The sequence below is a fragment of the Equus asinus genome, chromosome 30 (assembly GCF_041296235.1).
Source record: "Equus asinus isolate D_3611 breed Donkey chromosome 30, EquAss-T2T_v2, whole genome shotgun sequence".
Classification (NCBI taxonomy): Eukaryota; Metazoa; Chordata; class Mammalia; order Perissodactyla; family Equidae; genus Equus; species Equus asinus.
Window position 1 is genome coordinate 14,245,412 of NC_091819.1, and position 18,408 is coordinate 14,263,819.

At 37.7% G+C, this 18,408-nt stretch overlaps 1 protein-coding gene across 1 annotated transcript in view; it reads right to left on the reverse strand.

Moving 5' to 3' along the window:
* USH2A (usherin) overlaps positions 1-17,954 on the reverse strand; it is a 743,449-nt gene extending 725,495 nt beyond the window's left edge. The window contains exons 1-3 of the mRNA XM_070501449.1: positions 17,722-17,954; positions 16,417-17,099; positions 12,652-12,817 (exon numbers count right to left, since the gene is read on the reverse strand). Of these exons, the coding sequence (XP_070357550.1) occupies positions 12,652-12,817; positions 16,417-16,895 (645 nt within the window). The 5' untranslated portion in view covers positions 16,896-17,099; positions 17,722-17,954. The remainder of the gene's footprint in view (positions 1-12,651; positions 12,818-16,416; positions 17,100-17,721) is intronic.
* Positions 17,955-18,408: the final 454 nt, after the last annotated feature.

Genomic DNA, 18,408 nt, shown 5'->3' on the forward strand with positions numbered 1-18,408 from the left:
TATTGATATACTAACACTTAGATGAATCTCTGTGGAATGATGTTGAGTGAAAAAACCCAATGTCAAAAGGTTACATATCATGTGATTTCATAGATATAACATTCTGAAAAGAAAAATTGTAGAAATGGAGAACAGATTAGTGGTTGCCAGAAGTTAGGGACCTGGCGCTGTTGTGAAGGAAGGAACAAGAGGGTGTGGTTATAAGACACTTATGTGATTTTCTGTGATTAGTGACGGAACTGTTCTGTATCTTCACTATGGTGGGTACACAAATTTACACATGATAAAATTGTACAGAACTAAACACACACACACAAGTACAAGAAAAATCGGAAATCTAAATCAGATGGATGGATTGTATCAGTTCCTATCAATGTCAATATCCAAGTTGTTGTATCATCCTATAGTTGTAATATGTTACCATTTGGGGAAATGGCTAAAGGATACGTGAGATCTCTCAGTATTATTTCTCACAAGCGCCTGTGAATCTACAAATTTCTAAATTTAAAAAAAGTTTAATTAAAAATAAACAAACAAGCACTATCTATCCGGGACCTCTCCAAACTTAGTGCTACCCAGTTTTCAAAGTTTCTGGGGTCGCACTTCTCCTTAATATTTATAAAACCCTCTTATTTGAGATGCTCTGCCCAAGATGGCTGCAGGTATTTTAGGAGATTAAATTATAGTGGTCATCATTTGTCCCAACGTGCATTCCCACAGAATTTCATATCAGTGGCAGCTCGTCCTTTTGATTGTTTTTTTCTGTCTACCTCACATTCAACCCAAACACTGAACTCAACTCCTTTCTATAAATTCCCTAAAGTGCCAACACCCCCAAAATGGCTATATGTAACAGATTTTGGCCAAATTAATTAGAATAACACAAGGGTTTTGCCTTCCAGAAAACAAACAACTTAAAATTACATACTGTACATTCATAATCTGCACTTTCTTGGTCAATCCCACCACAGGGAAATTGACATGGGCTCAATCTGCAACTCAGCCTCTGGGCTCTGACCTTCTCCACCCTTCCCTCACCAATTCAAACACCTCTGGTCCTTCCCCTTCTGTCTGTCTGTCTTTCTTTCCCGCTTCCCCAGATAGAGAACCATGAACACGAATCATCAACAAAAATTATTATTTTTTCTACTTCTAGAATATAGAATTCAATGTTTTTCAGGAATCATTTCATGTAATCTTTTGAAAGCAGACTGAAATTGCTTTTCTGACAAGCATGTGTATATACATATATAATTATATATAAATTTGTAAATATCAGTATTTTTTCACTGCTGTAGTTAGATAATTGAAAGTTTAGCAAACCTATTCAAGCCATTCCATTCTTAGAAGAGTTTTCTTAGTTTTTTTTTAAATTTTAATTATTCTTTCTTTGGTTTATAGATATCTAAACTGTGTCTTGAACATATGCTGTTGTTATGCATCCAGAACAATACAGCTGCTTGGAATACTCCTGAATGTTGCATTTTAAGAGAGATATACCAAGGGAAACAGGATGGGAAAATAAAACGACTCAAGCCCATGGTTAAATAAAGTCATATTCTCCATTTCATTACCAAGTGATACATACGATAGGCCAAATTCTGCCGTAGGTTTTATGCACGGTGTTCTTTCTGACTTCAGTGGGAATCGTTCACGTATAACTGAAAGCATCAGCGAGCCCTCTGGGCACAAAAATGCCTACCCTCAAAGAAAGCAAAAATTATGTCTTCTTATATCTGGCTTTTATATGAAAGTGACATAGTATAAACGACAATTCCATTAGATAATACAGGTTTTAAAAAGTACTACCATCAAATTTTAACCATTATAAATCTGACAGAATTACCATAGTGGCATTTTCAAGACTAGAGATTGTGGAAACAAATAAGCAGGTGTTGGAAAATACTCTTCTTTTTCTAGCAATTTTCAATTTTAGTAGTTTATGTAATAAATGTGCACTGTAATATTTGTATATATTTTCCTTTTGTATATATTGTAAATTTTATAGCTATTGGCTGAGAATCTGCCATATTCTAGCAGGAAAAGTTGCTAAATTCTTCAAATATCAATTTCTAAGTTTGAATGTTCATTTATTCCTGGCTTGCTTTAGAACTTGATTGAAGATGTTTCCATAAGAAAGATCTTAATGAACTCAAATTTTTGCTATGAAGTATTAGACTGATAACATTCAGACTTATAGTAGGCACACAGTGTAATGTGATGTGTGATGGTCCTTTTGCACACATTAGCTAAACAAAACTTTGTGTGTGTGTGTGTGTATACATGTGCAGTGTGTATATACTAATGGCTCATGACAGTTACCAAATAGACTGGATTAGCAGCAGATGAAAAAACATGGCTTGTCTATCGGGGGAAAAAATAGAAAATTTTTTAGTTCTATGCCTCTACGTTACTTTTTTCAGCACATGATACATTTCTTTCTAAGAAACCCAGACTCCCACTCTTATTGACACCTTTTGCTATTTTCGTCTCCCAGGCATTGTTCCCTTCTTCCTGGTATATAGAATTTCTTCCTTCCTCCTCTTTTCCATCTATTAAAACCTATCTATGCTTCAAGAGTTAACTCACCTCCCACCTTCTTCATTTATCTTTCCTGCCATACCTGAATTGGAGATGATCATTTCCTGTCTTGAATTCTGATTATTTTATTTTGTTACACACTTTTTAATCCATCAAGGAAGGAAGGAAGATATAATGGGTGGGCCCCATCCCAGACCAATAAAGACATAATGAAGTGTGGGCATCAGAATATTTTTTAAAGTCTCTCAATGATGCTAAGAATGTCTATAGTTCAGAATTATTGCCCTGAGCCCAAGTCTAGCTCATACATACTGAGTATCAAAAATATGATGCTCACGGGCCAGCCCAGTGGCATAGTAGTTAAGTTTGGCAAGCTCCGCTTCAGTGGCCCAGGTTCACAGGTTCGGATCCTGGGCATAAACCTATGCCACTCGTCAGCCATGCTGTGGCGGCAACCCACATATTAAAAAAAAAAACAATAGGGGAAGACTTGCACAGATGTTAGCTCAGGGCTTATCTTCTTCAAGCAAAAAAAAAGAAAGAGGAAAATGGGCAACAGATGTTAGCTGAGGGCTAATCTTCCTCAGCTTTAAAAAAAGAAATGGCATCTTCCGATTGCTCTGGCTTCATTCTGTGCTGTTTCACTTTGTCTGCTACACTCTACCCACACCGGCCTTTTAGTTTCTCATGTGCAACAGATTCCCTTTCACAACATGCATCTAAAAGCTACAGATTGCTGGTAAACACCGGAACCTGGAAGAAGCAAGGGAAGAAACTCCTCTATAGGTTTCAGAGAGAGCATGGCCTTGTGCACACTTGATTTCAGACTTGTAGCCCTTATAACTGGGAGAGAATAAATTTCTGTTGTTTTATGCTAACCAGCTGGTGACTCGTTTTTTAGGGCAGGCCTAAAATCTAAGCCACGTATCTAATCTCATTTCTTCAAGTAAGCCTTCCTTGACTTCAGTGATTTGATCAAATCATCCTTCACATGATCCCGCAGAACATATCACAGCTATAATTTTGCTTTCATTGGTGTGATTATTTGATTGTCTTTTCCTCCTAATAGACTGTGAGGTCCGTCCTAGCAGACTATAAGTGCTTTATCAGACATCATTTTCTTTTTTTTTTAATTCTTATTTTTTTAAGATGTACATCATATTTCAAATTCTGTATACATTACATCATGTTCACCACCCGAACACTAATTATAGTGCATCCCCTCACATGTGACCCTAATCACCCCTTTTGCCCTCGCCCCTCCCCCCTTCCCCAATGGTAACCACCAGTCCAATCTCCAATGCTACGTGATTTTTTTGTAATTTTTATCTTCTACTTATGAGTGAGATCATATGGTATTTGACTTTCTCCCTCTGACTTATTTCACTCAGCATAATACCCTCAAGGTCCAGCCATGTTGTGAAAAATGGCCGGATTTCATCATTTCTTATGGCTGAGTAGTAGTCCATCGTGTATAAATACCACATCTTCTTTATCCATTCGTCCCTTGATGGGCACCTAGGTTGCTTCCAAGTCTTGGCTATTGTGTATAATGCCGCAATGAACATAGAGGTGCAAGTATCTTTATGCCTTTGTGTTTTCAAGTTCTTCGGATAAATACCCAGCAGTGGGATAGCTGGATCATATGGTATTTCTATTCTTAATTTTCTGAGGATACTCCATACTGCTTTCCATAGTGGCTGCACCAGTTTGCACTGCCACCAGCAGTGAACAAGGGTTCCTTTCTCTCCACACCCTCTCCAACATTTGTTGTTTCCTGTCTTGTTAATTATAGCCATTCTGACCAGAGTGAGGTGATACCTCATTGTAGTTTTGATTTGCATTTCCCTGATAGCTAATGATGTTGAGCATCTTTTCATATGCCTGTTGGCCATCTGTATTTCTTCTTTGGAGAAATCTCTGTTCAGATCTTTTGCCCATTTTCTAATTGGATTGTTGGTTTTTTTTGTTGTTGAGCTGTATTAGTTCTTTGTATATTTTGGATATTAACCCCTTACCTGATATGTGGTTTGCAAATATCTTCTCCCAATTGTTAGGTTGTCTTTTCGTTTTGTTGATGGTTTCCTTTGCTGTGCAGAAGCTTTTTAGTTTGATGTAGTCCCATTTGTTCATTTTTTCTTTTGTTTCCCTTGCCCGGTCAGACATGGGACTTGAAAATATGCTGCTCAGACCAATGTCATAGAGCGTACTGCCTATGTTTTCTTCTAGAAGTCTCATGGTTTCGGGTCTTACATTCAAGTCTTTAATCCATTTTGAGTTGATTTTTGTGCATGGTGTAAGGGAATGGTCTACTTTCATTCTTTTGCATGTGGCTGTCCAGTTTTCCCAACACCATTTATTGAAGAGACTCTCCTTTCTCCATCGTATGCTCTTGGCTCCCTTCTCGAATATTAGCTGTCTATAAACGTGTGGGTTTACTTCTGGGCTCTCAATTTTGTTCCGTTGATCTGTGTGTCTGTTTTTGTGTCAGTACCATGCTGTTTTTGGTTACTATGGCTTTGTAGTATAATTTGAAATCGGGGAGTGTGATACCTCCAGTTTTGTTCTTTTTTCTCAGGAATCCTTTGGCTATTCGGGGTCTTTTGTTGTTCCATATAAATTTTAGGATTCTTTGTTCTATTTCTGTAAAAAATGTTGTTGGAACTTTGATAGGGATTGCGTTGAATCTATAGATTGCTTTAGGAAGTATGGACATTTTAACAATGTTAATTCTTCCAATCCAAGAGCACGGAATATCTTTCCATTTCTTTGTGTCTTCTTCGATTTCTTTCAACAGTGTCTTATAGTTTTCAGTGTACAGGTCTTTCACCTCTTTTGTTAAGTATATTCCTAGGTATTTTATTCTTTTTGTTGCAATTGTAAACGGGATTGTATTCTTAATTTCTCTTTCTGCTACTTCGTTGCTAGTGTATAGAAATGCAACCGATTTTTGTACATTGATTTTGTATCCCACAACTTGACTGTAATCCTTTATTATTTCTAAAAGCTTTTAGTGGACTCTTTAGGGTTTTCTAGATATAAAATCATGTCGTCTGCAAAGAGTGATAGTTTCACTTCCTCTTTTCCAATGTGGATCCTTTTTATTTCTTATTCTTGCCTGATTGCTCTGGCTAGGACTTCCAATACTATGTTAAATAAGAGTGGTGACAGTGGGCATCCTTGTCTGGTTCCTGTTCTTAGAGGGATAGCTTTCAGTTTTTCTCCATTGAGAATGATATTTGCCGTGGGTTTGTCATATATGGCCTTTATTATGTTGAGGTATTTTCCTTCAATACCCATTTTATTTAGAGTTTTTATCATAAATGGATGCTGTATCTTGTCAAATGCTTTCTCTGCATCTATTGAGATGATCATGTGATTTTTATTCTTCATTTTGTTAATGTGCTGTATCATGTTGATAGATTTGCAGATGTTGAACCATCCCTGCATCCCCGGAAGGAAACCCACTTGATCACGATGTGTGATCTTTTTAATGTATTGTTGTATTCGATTTGCAAGTATTTTGTTCAGGATTTTTGCATTGATGTTCATCGGTGATATTGGCCTGTAATTTTCTTTTTTTGTATTGTCCTTGTCTGGTTTTGGTATCAGGATAATGTTTGCTTCCTAGAGGGAGTTAGGAAGCCTCCCCTCCTCTTCAATTTTTAGGAAGAGTTTGAGAAGGATAGGTATTAGGTCTTCTTTGAATGTTTGGTAGAATTCAACAGGGAAGCCATCTGGTCCTGGACTTTTATTTTTTGGGAGGTTTTTAATTGCTGTTTCAATATCCTTACTGGTGATCAGTCTATTCAAATTTTCTACATCTTCTTGCAGACATCATTTTCTTTACATGTCACATTTATGGTGTAAGCTAAATAGGCTGGGTTTACCTTTGTTCTCAATTTATTGTGGGTATCTAACGTTTTGAGAATTTACATCATTTTCCTAGGGTTGCAAAATTTTTTTTTAAGTTTTCTTTTTGGTGGGGATGATTGGCCCTGAGCTAACATCTGTTGCCAGTCTTCCTCTTTTTTTTTTTCTTCCCAAAGCCCCAGTATGTAATTGTATCTCCTAGTTGCAGGTCATTCTAGTTCCTCTATGTGGAGTGACACCACAGCATGGCTTGATGAGCAGTGTGTAGGTCTGCACCCAAGATCCAAGCCAGTGAACCTTGGGCTGCCGAAGCAGAGCATGTGAACTTGACCACACGGCCATGTGACCGGCCCCCAGGTTGCACAATTTTTAAGTAAAATGTCAAGAATTAAAGCCTTGCCTTCTGACAAATATTGTACTTTACAGTCCCACGCAAAAATGCACAGAGAATAATTAATTTTTACTTGGATGGTTTTAACCCTCTCCATAATCAAATGAGAAGAAGCCCCCCTCTTGTTTTTATCGTATCATAACTTGGCTTGTTCTGTAGGGCATGGATCAGTTGATCAGGATGTTTAAGTGGAATATTGTTACATTCTTTTTTCGATTTCCTCTGAAAGCCCCAGTGCATGGTTGTATATCCTAGTTGTAAGTGCTTCTAGTTCTTCTATATGAGCCACCACCACAGCATGGCAACTGACAGACAGGTGGTGTGGTCCCAAGACAGGGAAATAAACCTGGGCCACTGAAGTGCCAAAGTTTGAAGTCAAAGCACCGAACTTTAACCACTTGGTCATCAGGGTTGGCTTGTGGAATCATCTTTTTTTAATACACTGTAGTCTTTCGTGACTGCCATAAACCACAGAGATATTGAGCAGAACTTCATATAAAATTACATTCCGTCGTGCGTTTAAACCACTTGTATCAATGAGGGATATAGCTGCAAAATATATTGATCTTAATTTTTTGTACAAATCACGTAAATACGTGGAGCATTACAAATGTTTACATTACAAATATGTACAAACATGCAAAAAATGAACTTACATTTACTTTACAAATATGCTTTTTCAGGTCTTTGTTTTTTGCCGTGGAGATCCAGAGCACGTTAAAAATTAATTACTCCTTAAATTTTCAGTGACCTAGGTTCATGGCAATTTATTATTTTTTAAGTTAAAGGTCAGAGAAACTTGAGACTGTAAACTTAGGTGCTATTTTAATCTGCCTAAGGCTCATTTGTCTCATCTCTATAATGGAGATAATATAAGCCAATGTCACAGAACTATTATTAGCATTTGAAATTTAAGTATGTACAATGTTTAATACAGTACACATAATCAGTGTTCAAAAATGACAGTTATTATTGTCATTGTTTTTAACTGATTATTCTGAAAAGCTTCGTTAAATTCTATTGATCTTTACTTAGTTTTGAATAACTAAGCTATTTAACTCACACAAGTGATATTGAGCTGGCTAGATACCAACAGAAGGCTTTGCACAAATATTATTTAATACGTGCACATATACATATAATTGTTATAGTTCCAAGCAATGAAAATGATTAAAGGAACGATATGGACTGAGATTCTCTTGGGGTGGGGGGTTTCAGGTAGTATTCCCATGAGAATCCCAGGACATAGAGTCTACTGAACTGAATGAGGAAGCTTCCAGGAGGCTGCGTGGATATTTTATGTTCCCTCGATCAATAGAAACGTGGAAATTACTTTATAAAGCGTGCACGTGGGCATACACTCCAGAGATTAATTGAGAGACTTGCTTTGTCTATTCTAACAAATGTTGGTTAAATTGGATTTTCCTTTTCTCTAGAACTATCAATAGTTTTCCTGTGTTGGATTGAATACATAAATCAAAAGAACATATTTCATGAACAAACTCTGATTATGAAACCCCTATTCGTCATCTATCGATTGCTAAAACTTTATTTACCATGCATTTTATCCTTCATTGTATCAGGTTAGAACTGCTCCTTTTCTCATTACTGTAGCTACAACTTTCTGCGGCTCTTGAATTGTTGGTATCAAGGAGCCCTCAAAATAGCATAGAAAACGTGAACAACCCCATTGCTAAACCATTTCTTGCTTCCATTTTGCATCAGCTTTAAATTACAGTAATTGTTTTACTGCATTTCAGCATATTACTAAAGAGTTACTATACTAACGATTCTTTACCGCTATTCGTCCTATAAAATGTGTGGAACTGCTTAAAGGAAAACGGTATTTTCATGGGAAACTCTGGGTTTTACTTTTAAATGATATGCAACCAAATGCAAAAATACTTCCAAGTTGTTTTACTTCCCAATTCATAACAAATTGCCTCAGTAAAATCCTTTTACAGATTTCAAAACTTTTTCAAAAGGAAAACCAAGAGAGATCTCTTACAATAACTAGAGCATGTACTGATTCAATATGAAAACTAAGCTTTAAAAAATCTGCTAATGTTATCAGTGCTCCCCGTTTGATAATAAAAAGTCTGAATTGATTTTTTCCAGTTTTAGTACAAAAAATACGACATAACGAATTTCAGCTTGATGTAATTTGCAATAGCCAATATATTAAACCCCAAAGTGAAATTTAAATTGGCAATCGTGTCAGATTCAAGTCCCTGAATGAATATTAATTTGAAAACTAATCATTTTCCAACAGGTTGAAGCTTCGAAATGCTAGTTGGTGAAGAAAAGCAGTTAGATCCGTTACTCTAACATCGGGCATTTTTTGTTTACGAAACCAGACCTCCGATATTCAGTATGTCTGACTCTTCTTGGCATCTTTTTTTTCCCCCGGGGGATTTCATTATTTAAAACTCATTTCTTTTATGAATTTGGGAAATTAGAATTCTGATTTCACTGCTGGAAAGCTGATACTGAGTGAACTGTCTGGGGTGAGGTGTAAGGTCAGATCTGTTAATTAATTTTATGTCACTGGGCCTTGTAAGTTAATTCTGATTTCTGAGCCAATCCCATGAGTAAAGGTTATGTTTTAGTTTTATACACACATCCACACACCACATAAATTCATTGAGTTGTGGCCATCCTGGAGGATGAGTAAAAATATGCATACACATTACAGACTTGCAATTTGAAACTTGACTAAACCATATTGTCAATTACGTCTTCTACCTCTGGCCAGCATGATGGAAGTCCCTAAGCCCGAAATGACACAGAATTTGGATGTGCTACAGAATAATACAACACTCGGTAAGTTACATTTTATCTTAATATATATTCTTGGCACTTATACAGCTAAAGAGTTACAAGCTGCATTTATCCATATCTTGGCCATAAAATCTACCAAAAAGATGGTTCTGTGTAAATACCAGACAGCGTGGGGAAACAAGACAAGCCTGATGGTCAGATGATGGAGCTAGCTCTGTCACTTACTGCCTAAACGACCCTACACAACTCGACAGCTTTCTATACTTGAATAAATCGTGCCTCCCTCTGTACTCCTCTTACTTTTTTATGTAGAATTCAAAGAAGCCTCATTTTGTTCATCTAATCGTCTTACTTCATAAAGAAGGAAACTGAGTCAAATGAATTTGTTAAGACTACAGAGTAGCAATAAATGAATCATATTTCTCTACTTCTCATCTCTTGCCCTTTCCACTACTTTTTACAACCACTTTTTTTGTGCGTGTGAGGAAGACTGGCCCTGAGCTAACATCCATTGCCAATCTCCTCCTTTTGCTGAGGAAGATAAGCCCTGAGCTAACATCTGTGCCAATCTTCTTCTATTTTGTATACGGGATGCCACCACAGCATGGCCTAATGAGCAGTGCCATGTCTGAACCCAGCATCCAAACCTGCGAACCCAGGCTGCTGAAGCAGAGTGTGGGAACTTAACCACTACGTCATTGGGCTGGCCCTATAACAACTTTTAAGGCACAAGCGTGTTTCTTATTAAATATTTATAATATAAATTATTACAAATTTCATAATATCTTAAATGCATTCAGAGTGGTGTCCAGTTTAAAGGAACCCTATGCATATCTCCAATTTTGAGTAAATAATTGCTCTTTAAATTTCATTTGAATGAATCCAGATTCTCACAAGGCTGGGTACCTCCAAAATCTATCAATAAATGCCAGAGCAATAAATGACCGATCTGCAGGGTTTTTCTGTTTTATGACTATTTAGTTCTGTAGTTTTAATGTAAAATGTAGAACGGGAAAAATCTTATGTAAAAATAAATAAAAGTGCACAAATTGAAAGGACAAGTTTTCTCTTGCTAGTCAAACAGTTTTGAAATAAAGCAGTCCCATTAAATCCTAAGTACTTCAACCTTTTCTTAAAAGAAGGGGAAGATTTAAAGATTTATAAAGAAATTTTGCCTAAACTAGGAAATGACTCATATCTGACATGTATGGAAATGATAATGTTGATTTCAATAGGCACTCTAAGAGCATTTCACTCCCTGGAGAATAATTCAGCCATGGTTACCTCTTCACATTTGGATTTTAAACTTTCTTGTGAAGCTTTTAATGTACTACCGCCTGCCAAAACATGGCACAGTTTCACAGATACGGCAAAATAAAGGCAAGTAAAAGGAATTCTTTTTTTATCATCGTTGATACAAAAATATGCAACAAACATGTCTATTTCACGTCTTCTGCAGATTCCCTTTCTTTGGCAGTTTCTATTTCCACATGTTTTGACATTATGACCCAATTCTGTTGCACTGGTGCGTGGGTGGAATGGAAAACTTCAAGATACAGAACAAATTAGTTCGCTACCTGCTAACTACTAACAAATGAGAGGTAAGCAGGAACAGATTGAAACCATGATGCACTATAGACAGGAGCTGACATCCATATGACCTAGCCTTTTGTAGGTCCTTTCAAGCCTGATAGTATGGAAATGGCAGTCCCTACGAAATGCATTTGCTAAACTCCTATCCTAACTAAAAGCTGAGTAGAAGGGCCAGCCTGGTCGTGTAGCAGTTAGGTTTGCATGCTCTGCTTCGGTGGCCCGGGGTTCACCAGTTCAGATCCCAGGCATGGACCTACACATCGCTCATCAAGCCATGCTGTGACAGGCATCCCACATGCAACATACAGGAAGATTGGCACAAATGTTAGTTCAGGGCCAATCTTCGTCAGCAAAAAGAGGAGGATTGGTGGTGGACTTTAGCTCAGAGCCAATCTTCTTCAAAAAAAAAAGCTGAGTAGATAAGGTATAACATGCTGATTGAATGTTACTTTGTGAATACCTTCTCAAAGAAATCAGCCATTGTTACCTGTCTGCATTTATATTTTAAACGTTCTTCCTAAGGCTTTTAATGTGCTACTATGCAAATATATGGCAGAATTTCACAGTTATAATCAGGCAAAATAAAGAGCTATACAAATTGTATTTAAATCTTCAAGAACTATTTCAATCCTGAAATAGACTTTAAAATCCAAATAACAATTCTTGGGACCCTCTAAGGAAGTCTACTCATTGTTTGCTTCAGTTTGGAAGAAAAGTATGAGAAGTAAAAGACTATTTTCATAAAATGAACAAGGGTGCAATTGCTCTCTCCTTGAGAGCATCTTCTGGGAACTGAGGTACAGAGTACCTCCGGTTTGAAAGGCAACAATGACTTTTGGCTGCATCGGGCCATTCCAGTACCCTGAAGAAACAAAAGAATAAACTGTCTGTATTTCCAGGAACCAAAATACAGACATCTTACAGCTATTTCAGCCTTTAGCAGCTTTTATGGCTAATACAAACTGTGGCTGACAACTAAAGTAATAATATAACACCTTTTGAGTGTTTGAACTGTAAAGTTCATTAGTTCTGAGGTCAACATTTTAACGCAACAGCCAAATTTTATTCACATCATCAGATGCTGTCTGTGAAAGACAGTTGTAACTACCAGGAAGGGGCTTAAATACATCCATGACTAGTAAAATTAGTACTAAAAGAGCCCTTACACATTTTTTAACAATCTATACTAACCAAAGAAAACAAAAACTTCCTGAGGATATTATTTCTCTAAAGAGCATCGTCCTAAGCTTCTGTGGCAATTTTCACAGTAAGTCTGATGGGAAAAAGGCTGATATGTCAAGAGATACATCATTAGGTTATTTAAATATTGTTTTTCTTTAGTTTTCATTTACACATACCTGAAACCTAAAAGATACCACTTCAGATCTTGTGGGAAGATGCTATTTAAAGGAAAGAAAGGAAGACAGATCCTTGTGTTTAACCAAATGTTAAATATTTTTTATTTTACTCACCTGCACACTAAGATGAATCCATTTCTTCACAAGAATTCTCCCCAGTGTCATTACTTTTATTGGAGGCTGCAAACCATTTACTGTGCGGTAATAAAACATGGTCTCTTTCTCAGATATTGTAAGTTTGAACACAATCTGCCCATCCGCCGTCTTTTCTATAACACACCTTAGGAAGCAACCAGAAAAAAGAAAAGGTCAGCATCCAACCAAAAGGCATGCTAAGGCATTGTACAGCTACAGTGTAAAACTGACAGCAAACTCCACTCAAAGGGTATACTATGAATAAGTGCCTGATGGTCAATGCATTCAAAGCAAGCTTTATTGCAATCAAGAAGCCCTTTTCTTTCAATAAAAAATAGAGTTCTTGTTCGCAATATATTCCCCAGAACCTCAACACCCTTTATTAGAGATTCACGGTGGAAACTAAAGTGGTTGAATCATCCTGCAAAACTAACATTTAGCCTATTGGCTCATTAGTTCCTCTTATATTTCTTTTATAGGAAGCGGCACAATACACTACATCCTGCTTGAGTATTGAGTTACCAGTGCAAATCTTTTTCTTTTTTTTTTAATGTAAAGAGAATTTAGTGTCTATAGAAGGCTCTAAACTGCTAGCCCTGGAGTCAGAATCGCTCTATTTAACTCCCATGATGAAATGGAGAATAGACAACGATAGTCTTTACTTACCTCATCATCAACTGGCCAGAAGCCAAAGCCAGCGTCTGTAGGACGACTGGCTAGCTCTCCATGACTACACAGCCCAACTGAGGCACTGAAGTAGTGTTAATGATCTTGGATGAAAGGTTATCTAATCTTCTAAGAACATAGTGAAACAATATTTTGATAAAATAGAAGAATTTTCAGAAAATTTCTAGGTTTTGTGTCAGGCTAGTTATCAAATTATTTTTTTAAAAGTCTCTTCTATCCTTATCACAGTGGTACTCCTTTCCCATCCCTTTAAACAGACATATGGCATTTTTTTAAACATTTTTCACTTTCTATATGAATTTATGTTTAATAGAAATTATTTTATTTTATGTTAACTATATCATTGCAGTTTCTGACCACACTGTACCCAATGAGGAGAAACAGATATGAACTTAAGCCCCATCCCTCTCTATCACATTTCAACCTAGCAACTCAACTTTTTAGCAGAAGAGAGAGTATTATGAGTGCTTTCTGGTAGCCTTCTGAGGGGGTTATTCCCAAAGACCTGCCAGTTAAACAGAAATACCACTGACATTAGCCATCAACATCTCCCCAAATAACTAGCTATTGAAGATGCTCATCAGCCTGCATCTCATAGACAAGAAGTCAAGAAGGTGGTACACCCAAAGAAGGAGAATTTCATCAGTTACTGGAGAAGCCTGGGTCTCTCTCTCCAACTCGTTGCCTCCTACTTAGCAGGCATTTCCATGATCAAGCCTGATCCTGGAACCCCCCCACTCAAGGTTGCTGAAGAGGCCTTCCTTTCTGCTCACTGAACACACTGTGCTGCCTTGGTAACAAGGCCAATCCATCCGTCTTCTCATTAGATCATGAGTTTCTGAGGACAGAAGCATAGCCCAGTATATTGTAGATCCCCGAAAAATGATGAGTTAGTGATCAAACTGAGTAGAAAGCATCAAAGAGGCAAAGATAAGATTAAGCCAACCAAGAATTATTACTAAAGATGCTTTAAAACTTTCCTTAAAGGGCACATTTTTCACAAATCATTCCTTCTCACTTGCGCTTATTCTTTCCCCAAGTTGAGAGGTAAGAATAAGATTGGAAAACACTTAATAGTGACTATTTTATTGTACATGTTTTGGTGACATTGTATATTTTGTACATGTATTTGGTGACAAAGTTCTGAGAGCAAGAATATTTTTAATTTAGGCAAATAGGTTTAGTTGACATAAAAGTTTACATAAAGTAGAAATAAGGTTTTATAGAAATTCTACTGTGATTTCTTTTAACCCTTTGGTAGTTGGATATTTCTAAGTCAATGGAATGAAAGAGTTTCTCTTTATTCCCTGCCTCCAGGTCTTAAACAATCTAAGAGGAGTTTGCCTCTATTCGTTTTACTTGAGTTTAAATCTACAAGTTAGAATTTGACCATTACTCAAGAATGTATTTATCAAATGCAGGCTTATTTCCCCAAGCTTACTGAAAATGCATTTCTTAATATGTTATTGATTATCTTCCTTGCTATTTTGTTTGCTTGTAAACATACTAGCTTTGGTAGATAATGAATGTGAGAGGAAGGCAGGTAGCAAAATATTTAGGAACTGGATTTATTCTGCTCCTGGATAAACAATAATTGGATAATCCATGTTCTGTTTGTTTTACTTATCTAGTGCAAACACCCCGAAATTCTCCCAATTCCCATAGGTATTTTAGTTTTGAGAATGAAAATGACCTTGATGCATGGAACTCTCCAAATCATAAAGCATGTGCTACTGCCTCTATAAATACTCCTCTGTCTTATTTATACAAAATGATACCAATAGAAGATGAATTTAGTAGAGACATACCCCTGGAAAAACATCTTATCCTAGCCATATTTGTCGAGAAACAATTTTTTGAGTCACTTTGGGCACTAGTTACATAAACCAAGTAGCCTGGATTTACTGACATTTCAAATAGTAAGAAAACAGGATTTTCTTTTAGGAGAGAAATAGAAATAGGGATCACGGTTTGTGATTATTTTCATTCCAAATAAAACAAAATGAAAATATGCCAACTTTTACTTGGCAAATTAAAACCAAACACCCAAGACATTGAAGTCATATTTGCTTATGAGATTATAAGACTTTTCTGGTTTGTTTCACAAGTTTTTAGGTATTTGGCCAATGCTCTTACGCAAAGAAAACGTCACAAGGGGAAGAACCAAGCCCTACAGGAAGACGGAAGATAGGCCAAAAATGCTTCAAAATTGTCCTACTTATTCCAGTTTCTAGATTGGCTCTAGACGCTTAAGGGAAACACACTAGACATCAGCTTTAGAAACTGTTAGAGAATGAAAAACAGGTGATGACATAAACTAACAAAAAATGATGTTAAGGACGCCACACTCCAAACTCACAGAAAATCAATGGCATAAAAGCTTTTGAGAATCTTTCATACTTATCTATGTATTTCCTAACTACCTGGAAGATGAAAATACCACAAGGTAGAGGGCCAAAAGCTTTGTCTTTTCCGAGATGGAGTGTTATTCGTTTTCTCAACTCATACTGAGCATCTTCCATGAGTCAAACAGACATCTCTTCTTGGGGAAATCGGGATGAATTAAACACAGTTCTAAGCCCACAGAGAGCTAGCTGTCTGATGAAAATTTTATACTGTAATAGGGGCAGGCTCTTATACAAACCCAGACCAAGACTTTGAAAATATCAATTATTTGTATTATTAGTCCCTGTGCCTTAAAACTCACCCTGAGCCTGGTGTAGCCTCTGAAGATTTGACTAAGACCAAAAGTTTAGCTAAACTACTAGGAAAAAATGAGTCAGGTGTCAACACGTCTGCCTGCAACGAAACTATTTTAACCTGTTCTTTTCTGAGGGCTCAGTTCATCCACGGGAAGGAGATAAAAATTTTAAATTTAGGAAAAAAATGTTTGGAGTGTAAACTTGAATAGGAAAGAAGAACATAGGAGTCGGTCTTCAATCGCGTGAGTTCCAAATACTAGCTTTCCTTTCTAGTTGGGAATTGGAGCTACAATAGTCTTCACAACGGCTGATCTTTCGGGACCCTAAGAAAGCTGACACTCACTCGACTACTTACATTACACCCTCTTGCTCAGGTTTCAACCACACAGCTAAAGTAAACGATGCCGCCAGCGTTGGAGGAGGAGGAGAAGAAAAGCAATTCTTGTGATTTCCAAAAATAAAACTTGTCGAATTGCTATGGGAGTTGGGACGCAGATCCTGCTGGTCTGCGGTGATGCAGCCTCTGAACCCTGCTGAGAGCAGGGCAGTAAAGTTCGGGGATGAAGATCGATGTGGACAGTCCTGAATGCAAAATCGCTGGGTGCAGAACTGGAGACTTTCGGCAGAACTGTGACAAAAAGTGTTTCGGTCTGGGAGTCCACACGTTGCTTGGGTTGGCACCATTGAAACCTTCTTGAAAGCTCCCACATTCTCCAGCCTTGGGAAAAGACCTTGTGAGTGAGCCAACGATATGGAAACAAAATAAGCAAAGATCAATGTTTCAATGACGTGAAACGAGAAGCGGAAGCCCAGTGAAAGAGCTAGGCAATTCATGTTTACAAAAACGCATTCTCCTCCTAGTAAAGCTTTCCTAAATAAATAATAGGGCCAACGCCGCTCGCCAGCAACACTTTCAAGCAGGATGCTTTAAGTAACACTGAGAATCTCCATTTTCGGGAAATCGCAGACACGTTTTCACACTGAGGTAGTACCAAAGGCGTTCTTAGCAATGGCGAAGACATGAGTAGCAGCTGGTGTCTGAGAATCAAAAACAGAGTGTCAAGAAAATCCTGCTCCATCTTTAAACCCGAAGTTCATCCTAAGCATGAGGAGTTGAGCCCCTGCCAAGAAACATTATCGAACTTCTCAGAAAACATTTTGAAGTCCATTGTCTAGAGTATTTTAACTATTTTAGTAAATATCTGCATTTTACGGGGCAAATCAAGCATTTTAACAGTCCACCGGACAACCAGGTTTATAGATACATATAGAAACAGGTTTTTATTAATATATTTCACCACACAGCAATTTCAGATTGTTATTCCGCCCCAGGGAATTAGCACTATCCACTCTACTTAACAAGGTAAAGAATTGTATAGATTTCCTTTACACATGAACCGTGTGCTGGAACACAGAGGGAATGTGCTGATGTCCGAAATAAAGCTGCCAGAGCACGCTGGCCCTTGCCCCCTTATCCCAGCATGGGCAACAACTTTAAGCTCACAGTAAAGCTGATTAGAAACCCAACACCATCTGTCTGTCCCAAGCTTTCGTATTTAGCAAACGTTTGTGTGTTTCCTCATATGACTAGGTATTTGTCAGTTAAACATGGACCCCTAATACTGTGTAAGTAATTGTATTGATAAATAAGCTGAGTTACCATTTCTTTATTGCATTGCAACCAGTCCCCTCAATGTGACAAATGGCTCTTCACAGGACCGTTGTTGCCTTCACTGTCCCTCGTTGCCTGGCAACGCTGCAGCAACCCCCGGTGACTCTTAGCAAAGAGGCCGCCGCAGCAGGATGGCTGCAAGGAAGACTTGGGCGCCCAATAAAGTGTTCTGCACAGCAAACACTTGGTTACCGGAAACTCACAGAGCGCAGTCTGCTCGGTGGCCCGCCTGGAACTGAGCTCCCCAAGTTTTCAGCAGGTGCCTGGAGCAGTGGGAGGGACCAGGATGGGGCCAGGCATGCATAATTTTAAAGTAGCAGTACACCTTATCCGATAATCCCCTTTTCGCCCCTCCTCTTTCCCGCTTTCATGCACCTCAATCCGTTTAATCACGTCATCAAAATGACCTGCTACTGTTAGACAGTAACACAATGAACAATTTCCAGGGTTCTTTCTCTTTTCTGGGATACAAAGTGAGATTCTAAATCTTAATATATTGATGCGCTAAAAGTTTGGTCCATGGATGGAAGTTTCTGTTGACCATTCAGTCTTACTGCCTCCTTCCCTCAGGATAGCCTCTCCTAAATACACAGGCTTCTCTAGACTCTGGGGAGCATCTGATGTAATCTCTAAATGTTGCATTTGGAAGATCAGGGATTTTTTTTTTTTTTTTTG